Below are 9349 nucleotides of genomic sequence, written 5' to 3' on the forward strand. Positions count from 1 at the left end.
TACCAGTTTCCCTCAAGGGCAGACTGTATTGGTGTTATATCATTTTACCAGTATCATGCAATATCAGTAGGGAATATTAAGAATAAATCTGATTGGGGAAAGGGAAAACTTCAAGGAGGAAATTATATTAGAGGTATAAAGGATGGTTTGGGCTTCAATAGACATACATAAACTAAAGGATAAGAAGCTATAGACCAAATGACTTATTCTGAAAAGTAAAATGTTTGGTATTAGCAAGAAATAGAATTTTTTTTTTTTTTTTACTTCAGTCTTTTCTTTGGGGTCCTGAAAGCACACCATGGAATCTGGTGCCAGAACCACTTACAATAAAGTTGTCCTGTTTACAGGTTTGATAACCTGTTTTTATTCTTTAACAAATAAGAAATGATGCCATTATCCCCTACAAAATAGCTGAGGTTTAACTTGAACAAAATCTGTTTGGAACTGTTAAGCTGGTTACACAGAACTAATATGCCTCAAGGTGGTCATTCTCTCTGGATTAAAGCTGTGGAACAATTGTGGCTCCTGTTACAAGGAAAATGACAAAGGGCCATTATGAAAAGGGACAAATATCTCTGTTCCCAGAGGGGGACTGACAAACTGAAAGTCCCCATCTACATGCCAACACAAAAGCCTGATTGCCTCAGATTGTTTGTTTATGTAAATCAAAGGGCTGACATTAATTCAGCAAGTGGGGCTGCTCAGAGACAAAGAAGGTGCTGATTGGCCGGATGCTTGCTCAGGGGCTGGTGGCAAATCTGACAAATCCTATTGCTTTGGTTCTAAGCTCTATCTGGATACCTTGAAGAAAAGCAGCTTTTATAATGTACTGAAGTAAATACTTTGTATTCTTAGAGTAGGGGTCGGACCGCTTCTGTCAAGGATCTGTTCACTCAGTTTCCCCAAAGCTTTCTCCACATCGTTGGGCTCAATTGCACATCATGACAGAGGTTCCAGGGACATTCAGTCAGGCTGAGTGTAATGGGGATACACCGCCTGAAAATGGTCAACAACCAGTCACTAAAACAAATGAGGGAGCCAGTGATGTGGCCGGCGCCTCACCACACTACAGGGTCGAACGCCGTCTTGAAGACTTACCCACGGAAGGAAATCAGGAGACAAATGAAAAATTACAGGGGAACACGCTAGTCAACTGGTCCACCGATGGGGAGATTCTCAGAGGTAAAGCATTTTCCTTCTCTTTGATTTGCTTGATTTGATTTTGTAAACTCACTCAGGATTCTTTTGATAAAGATTATGCCAGGAACATGCCGTCCATCCTTCCACCCTTATCTCAACCCAAATATGACCTCTCGTTCTACTGGGGCTGGAGAGCAGAAGGACAACACCTCTGCCTCAGGTCAAATCCAGCCTTCTTTCTTTGATAGCTTTCTGACCCTAGACAGCTTCCCTAGCCTCCTGAAGCTTTAGCTTTCTCTGTTAGCAGAAGGCAAAAATGACAGTACTCATATTTGTATGGTTGTTGCGAGGATTACTAAGTGTTGCTTAAATGTTTACTACTTGTATTGATTATTACTATCTAGCCCCATTATTAACTTAAGCAAAGGAAATTTAGCATTTCAAGTTTTTCTTCTGAAATATACCTGAACGTATCTGAATTCATGGTTCTATACTTTATATAGATGTAAAGTGAGAGGTTATCCTTATGTTTACATATAAGAACCAATGAAGAAATGAGTTGGAAGAGTGAAATAGTTATTTTTAGGATTCACAATTGCAAATCAAATAGATCTACCTAGCTAGAGTCTAAATTGATAATTCATATAATCCTGAACTGCTTTAAGTGTTATGGGATTAATTTTGTATGCGTGGTTTTGTTTCTTACCCAGAAAAACCAGAAGAGAATCTTTTTATTGTTCATAAGGCTGTTGCAGATCTTTCTCTCCAGGAAATGAGTAGTGATGAAATGACATTCAGAGGAGGTAAGAGGAACTTCCATTTTGTACACCAAAATTGTTTGACTGAATATGGATGGCAGTTTTTGCATGGGAAGTTGCATGAGTGTGGTGTTAAAAAAGCAATCCAGGCAATGCCTTCAAAAACTCAAAGCTGCTAGAAGCAGAGAAGGGAGTAGTCCTTATCTGTGGGTTTCACCTTAAAGAGTATTCTGGGACAATCAAGAGTAAGACTGAATGGATTGGCATAACTGATTGGTATGCCTTGACCTACCCATATAATATCAATTTCTTAATAAGTTAGCCCACTAAGTCAATCCTTAAAAAAAAGAAAAAGTTTATCTGCAAAATATTAACGTTTCAAAAATGGGTTTATCCTAAAGGTTTACCTAAAATAAAACTATAAATTTATTTGATCTGTAGAAAAATTCCAGGCCTCTGATGTAAGCAGAAGATGGTTATCTAATTTGTGTTAATGAAATCTCCCAGGTGATGAAGTTAATTTTAATTGTGTTCTTTCAGAAAATGAGAGAATAAAAAATACTGAGTTTTAAGAGACTTATATTTCAAATAAACTCAAGAGACTAAGGGACACAAAATCTTTTAGTCTTTACTTCTGAGAAGATATCTATGTTGAAGCAATTTCCAAATCAAGTGCAGGAAACACCTATGAATTAATCATCCATTTCCTCTTTTGCAGCCATAAACATCTTTTCTCAAAAGTGAAGTCAGTTCATTAGACCTGAGCAATTTAGCTTAGTTTGTTAGGACCTTAACGGGCAAAATGTGGAAGAGATACATTTTTAAAAAATTATTAGATCACCACATAAAATAGTAGATGCTAAAAATGACAGGGATGTGACTGGAATTTCTAGGGTTTGTCCACTTTTCCTGGAGGCCTCTCAGTCCGTCTGTAGTGGTAGAACCACCATTATTGCAGTAATGTAGTAAGGAGCAACCATTTTTAAGCCTTATCACAGGTCATTTATAAAACTTACACCCCGTGAAGTGAATTAAATAACTTCTTTGCCCTAATCTTTCTGTTTCCAATGTAGCAAGCCCTCAGAGACAGGGATTTCTTTTTTTTTTCTTTTATAGTTTATTATCAAGTTGGTTTCCATATAACACCCAGCGCTCATCCCAACAAGTGCCCTCCTTCATGCGCATCACTTCTTTTCCCTTTCCCCCCATCAACCCTCGGTTTGTTCTCAGTATTTAAGAGTCTCTTATGGTTTGCCTCCCTCCCTCTCCTTAACAATTTTTTCCCCTTACCCTCCCCAATGGTCCTCTGTTAAGTTTCTCCTGTTCCACATATGAGTGAAAATATATGGTATCTGTTTCTCTCTGCCTGACTTATTTCACTCAGCATAATACCCTCGAGTTCCATCCAAGTTGCTACAAATGGCCAGATTTCATTCATTCTCATTGCCATGTAGTATTCCATTGTATAGATAAACCACATCTTCTTGATCCATTCATCAGTTGATGGACATTTAGGTTCTTTCCATGCTTTGGCTATTGTTGAGAGTGCTGCTATGAACATTGGGGTACATGTGTACAGGTAGGGATTTCAATGTCCATCTAGAGATCTTTTCAAATTTCTGATCAGGAAGTACACTGGAGACAACAGTTTGCTGGAATCTTTCATTTTTATGAAATAGAGAATAAATGCAGTCTGGATTTTTTAAGTAGATTGTCTCAGGGTGAATTTTTCCCAGATTGAATCCTTTTGTGTTTGGTGGAACATATGTTTTTCCTGTAAGACACATGTTGGTGTCTCCTGTTTTCACAATGACAAACAGCTATAAAGTCTCTAAAGAGAATACTCCTGGGTTGAAAACTACAAGATGCTGAAAACATTGAGGAAAAGCTATAATTTAAATTAAAGAAGTAATTGCATGCGTGACAACTCCATGCCTGAGTCATGATATGAGGAAAATGATCAGCTTCTTTGTTTTTGTGGAGAAAAAGAGAATAAAAGAAAGCTCAATATAACAGCAAGTATTCTAACGTATATTTACTTATAATGTAAAGAACATTGACTAGACACCAACAACCTGATAAGAACTGTGTAAAACTAATTAGGAATGATAATCCACCTTCACTTTTGTCTCTTTTTATAAGTTTACAATCTGACTCCTGTATTTGGGAAAACAAAACAATGAAAAAAGAATGAAAAATCTTAACTGGAAGTGGATTTGTGAACATCTTTCAGTAAAAGTAGAACATTGTGGAGGGAAAAGGCAAAGAGGAACATTGCCTCTCATTTTATTTTAAAGATTCTTATGGTATTGAAATGGAATAGCGAACCAAGGCCTGACAAGTGACACAATCCAGACAATATTTTGGAGTCATGTATACCATAGACTGAAACTTCCCACAGATGTCCCTGTAGAGGGACACCTGAGTTGTTCAGTAGGTTAAGCATCTGACTTTGACCATGATGTCAGGGTTCTTGAGTTTAAGCCCTCCATCGGGCTCTGTGCAGACAGTCCAGAGCCTGGAGCCTGCTTTGGATTCTGTCTCCCTCTCTCTTTGCCCCTCCCCCACTTGCACTCTGTCCCCATCTTTCTCTCTCTCTCTCTCAACAATAAACATTAAATAATAATAATAATACTAATAAAACAAATTCCTATAGAGGTGAAAGCCCAGAGGACAAATCTACTCTCCACTCTTTTATATAATTAGTTCTCTTTAGCATGGTCAGTAAATATTGTCAAAGATAAGCTGATTTGACCTGTTTGAAAAGTGAAATTTGTAGTGAATTAAGCCGTGTACCACTACATGGCACCAAACTGGTTGATTTAGTTGTCATTAGGGACATGTCTAAAACAATAAGCTGATCTGCTGTTTAGAGATGACCTCAACATGATTTTTAAATCTTGGCTTTCTAGAAATCAGTGGCAGATATTAGACTATATTGTGTGTGCTTTGGGGGGCTTGGTGTTTCAGTTAGCCTAGCATATGACTCCTAACCATCCATGGCCCCTGCTCCTCCTTCCACAACTGGTATTTTAGCACAACTCTGAGAAGCATAATGGCAAATACTAAATGTGCTACTCTGAGCATGCCCAGATGTGGGCAGACAGTGTTTTCACTCTTGGGAAAAAGCCTTTTTTCCCTCCTGTGAGGTATTTTAATTTTCCTTGGGGAGTGTGTGTGTGTGTGTGTGTGTAATATATAGGTCCAAATATTTTATTTTACATGTTTAAATATCCAGTAATGACAGGCTAGACAGGATTTTTAAAAGTGTGTCTCAGGAACACTGGCCCACTAGATGCAACAGTCCACAAGGAAAAAAAAAAAGTTTCACGGTCAAATAAGGTTGAGTTGTTGATGGGGCGCCTGGGTGGCTTAGTCGGTTAAGCGTCTGACTTTCGCTTAGGTCATGATCTCGCGGTTTGTGGGTTCGAGCCCCGCGTCGGGCTCTGTGCTGACTGCCAGCTCAGAGCCTGGAGCCTGTTTCAGTCTGTGACTCCCTCTCTCTCTGACCCTTCCCTGCTCACGCTGTCTCTCTCTCTCCTAGAAATAAATAAAACATTAAAAAATAAAATAAAATCTCTTTTAAAAAAAAAAGGTTGAGTTGTTGACTTTCCTAGAGATTTACACTATTCATTAGCATTTTAAAGCCTTGGATAAATTCTGAAGCGTACTTAACTGTGTTTAATGCAGTGTTTTCCAAAGCAATTTGATGGTGCAACCATTTTATTATGTAAAACATATTATTAGCCCACAGAATAATATCTTATAAAGAATATTGTGGGGAAATGATTGTTCAAAAAGGTAATGCAAAGAATAACAGCTGGGCATTTCAATTACAAATTGATTTTGCTACAGGACATCAGTGGAAGAAGATTCCTCTGAGCATCAGTCCTCAGGAAATAAGTAGACAGAAGGGAAGGATTGCTGAACGACCTCTAGAAGAGAAAGAAGAGGAGGACAGGAAGAACAAAGCTCACCAGGCAACTGAAATTGAATGGTTGGGATATCGGAAATCTAGCCATGTTGATGTGTTGCATTCTAAACATGAGGAGGAGCAAGAGGTTTGGGATGAAGAAATTAATAATGATGATGATGGTGATTGCGATGAAGATGAAGATGAAGTTCGAGTGATAGAATTTAAGAAAAAGAATGTTGAAGATTCTCAATTAAAAGAAGAAGGCAATGCAAATGAGGACTCCCCACTGAGCAGCCCCAGTTCCCAACCTGTGACACCTGATGAGCAGCCAACCTTTGGGAAGAAGAGTGATATCTCCAGAAATGCTTATTCAAGATACAATACAATATCCTATCGGAAAATCAGGAAGGGGAACACCAAACAAAGAATTGATGAATTCGAGTCAATGATGCATTTATAAACTAAATGGAACTGAGAAGTTCTTGCGCCTACTAAAGCAAAAGCGAATTCTATTTTCCTGAGATGCATCTTTGCATGCCCTATTTGAGTCATCCCCTTTAAAGGTGTGAGAGCTTAATCCCTACTTCACTGTAGAATAATAGGGAAATAATCCTAGACAAAATTCAGTCCGGTAACCTCAAATCAAAAAGCTTTAGTTTCATTCTTGGGCAGTTGTCTTTTAAAATTTTACTAACATAGCCTTGTGCGGTTAGCACTAAACAGCAAACAGCAAGCACTCCTGGAGAATGTGGCATGATTTGGCTTTAAAAGTAACAACACTGGGAAATACAGTCTTCAAATGAAAGACGACAATTAGAAATGATTTGTATTTCTTTGGTATCTTTCTTCCTGTACATGGAGGGTGTTAGAAAGTCTGGTACAGTTCTCTTAATTTTAAATATGCTTTTATAGACTCAGGCCATAAGTTTCCAAAATACTTTGCCTTTCCTATTTTCTTCAGAAAAGATTTTAAGTGGGTTTCTTTGGCATCTACAGAATGAAAACTCTGTATAGGCCTCCTTCATAGGTGTTGTCATTCACTTACTTTTCTCACTAGAGGGGCTGAGCAATTGCCAGTCAGGAACAATTCTGTTGACTAAATGTTGGCTTTATGCTCTCAGGATGAATGACATTCATTGTGAGGTTGGTACAAGGAGGGGCTAGAAGATGGGTGGACAGTAGATTAAAGAGTCAGATAGTTTATTTCTGTTGACTGAAAATAAATTCTTGTCTAGCACCATTAAAGTCCTTAGAAATGAAAATGACAGCTTTAGTGCGATTTTAAGAAAATATCCCTCTCTATTACCACGCCTTCTCTTATTAACAATATCTCAGAAGAATTTTCCTTCCTTAGAAACCCAAGATAACTCTCGTCATAACTGTACTAGTTACTATGAAAATGGAAATAATTATCTTAGGATATTTTCAAAGTAGAGCGTGAGCATGTATTTTTAGTGAGAAAGCTCTGATAGTTGTTGGGAATATATAATTTACTGGACCTCAGCCCAAATCAAGATGCTTAAAATTGTACTCATGGAAGTTCATTCAAACTAGTGTGTCAAATAATGTATTGAATATTTATGAAAAGGGAGAGTCTATATTTATATTCTTAGATAGTTTCATACTTTTTCATTTCATGCTTCCATATATATCACCCTGAACTTTCTGTCACCACTGTTAAAGATATTTTTGGCCCAGCAAATAAAAAGACAATTCCTTATTGTCTGAATGTAATACAGTCTTCATTGTACTATTCAACCCTTTGTTTATTTCTTTTTCATTTTGTGAAAAACGCTGGGTGAGCCCTTCTTAGATTATTGCTTATTTATGTGTAACAAATCCTGCACATTCTAATGGCAATTTCTTTAATTCTTCCTGGTCATATAATATATTTTCATGGTATCAAGTGCTATTATTTACTGTTTACAAGACTCAATTTTGAATTCAAGATCGAAGTGCTCCTTTTATTCTTTCAAACAGATATTTTGCAACCTGATCGTGTAAAAGTTCTGTCGCTCTTCATCTGTGGAACTTACAGATTTCATTCTTGACAATGCACGTTTTCAGAATAAAGCCAGGGAAATCAGGTCGTTACTGATAAATTTAGGTAGAACATTGGTGTACTAGGACAATTACCTATTTATCGAGATCCTCTAAATCATCCCACCTGGACAACCTATTTTATTTTCTGGATTACTGATACCCCTACAATTTTCTACTTAACTCCAAAGCACAGTATCGTGTTATCCATCATGGAATAGGAGCATATTGTTGACCTACCATCAGCAGAGCCTGTATTGTGAACTGTTCCAGCAGAAGTATTGAATCCCTGTGGAATCTCTTTGAGGTGGGTGGTCTATGGCTCATCTATATAGTGTGACATGGCCAAGAGACCAGCTCTTATGGAGATCCAACACATAGTAACCGTGGCCTTTTTAGCTTTGTGCTCTTACCATATAATTAACCAACCACAAAAGATTTTGTCAACAAAGATGTTTTCAGGGTATGCTCAATGAGTAAACGCTTAATGCTCATGGAGGAGGGAGTATAGTTGCAAAAGAGCACTGAAAGTATTCTTTGACATTAATGCCCACTGCCCTGTGTTGCCATCTTATACGAAGGCCACAGAGTTAAGTGGTTATAAGTAACAAGATGGGGTTAGATGATTGTTTGATTCTTTGTAACTAGGAAAGGCAAAGGTGTGATTCAGATTGCATGAGGGATATTTAACATATTAGACACTCCTACGGGATAAATTAGAATGCAAATTAGTAATTATACCAGAAGATTTACTGCTTTTGTGATTCAAGGTTTGCAGGTGGAAGGACTCTGGTACCTGTAGGAGGGAAATTGGTTTATTGTGATGTATTATTATATGTTGATATTTCTTACATGAGTTTTAATTTTTCTTAGTTTTTGGGTGAACAGGAATTAATAAAAGCTCTATTTCATTGTCATTATAAAATTCACCTTTCATATAATGCTACATTTGAAGACATGAGATATGTCTAAGTCTATCATCTGTCTACAATTTAAATAAAAAACTGCTGTGTCTGACTTGCTCTCAATAAAAGTTTGTTCCCTTGTTTTTGGTGTTTAGAATTTATTTTTTTTAGCTGTTTTATAAAATTTGGAAAGATGGGGAGCCTGGGTGGCTCAGTCGGTCAAGCGTCCAACTTCGGCTCAGGTCAATTACGGTTTGTGGGTTTGACCCCCACATTGGGCTCTGTGCTGACGGCTAGCTCAGAGCCTGGAGCCTGCCTTAGATTCTGTATCTCCCTCTCTCTCTGACCCTCCCCTGCTCAAGCTATCTCCCTCTTTCTCAGAAATAAATAAAAACATAAAAATTTTTTTTAAAGAAATAATAAAATTTGGAAAGAGCCCTCGCATATCAACAGCTATTAAAGATTATTAATAAGTGCTGCTTTAGATATCAACAGAACACTTTATTTAAAATAAAAAAGCATTATTTATTTCAAAAAGGCCTTAAAACAGCTGTATATAAAATTGCAAAAAAAAAAAACAAAACTCTGGT

General features: G+C 37.4%; 1 protein-coding gene across 1 annotated transcript; it reads left to right on the plus strand.

Annotated features, from left to right (window-relative positions):
• Positions 1 to 772: 772 nt before the first annotated feature.
• Positions 773 to 8902, plus strand: ERMN (ermin). The gene is made up of 3 exons (XM_077760975.1): positions 773 to 1182; positions 1851 to 1943; positions 5754 to 8902. Exons 1-3 carry the CDS (start codon positions 942 to 944, stop codon positions 6272 to 6274), a joined length of 855 nt encoding a protein of 284 aa, XP_077617101.1. The 5' UTR covers positions 773 to 941; the 3' UTR covers positions 6275 to 8902.
• Positions 8903 to 9349: the final 447 nt, after the last annotated feature.

This window comes from Crocuta crocuta, unplaced genomic scaffold, assembly GCF_008692635.1.
Source record: "Crocuta crocuta isolate KB4526 unplaced genomic scaffold, BGI_CrCroc_1.0 scaffold153, whole genome shotgun sequence".
NCBI lineage: Eukaryota > Metazoa > Chordata > Mammalia > Carnivora > Hyaenidae > Crocuta > Crocuta crocuta.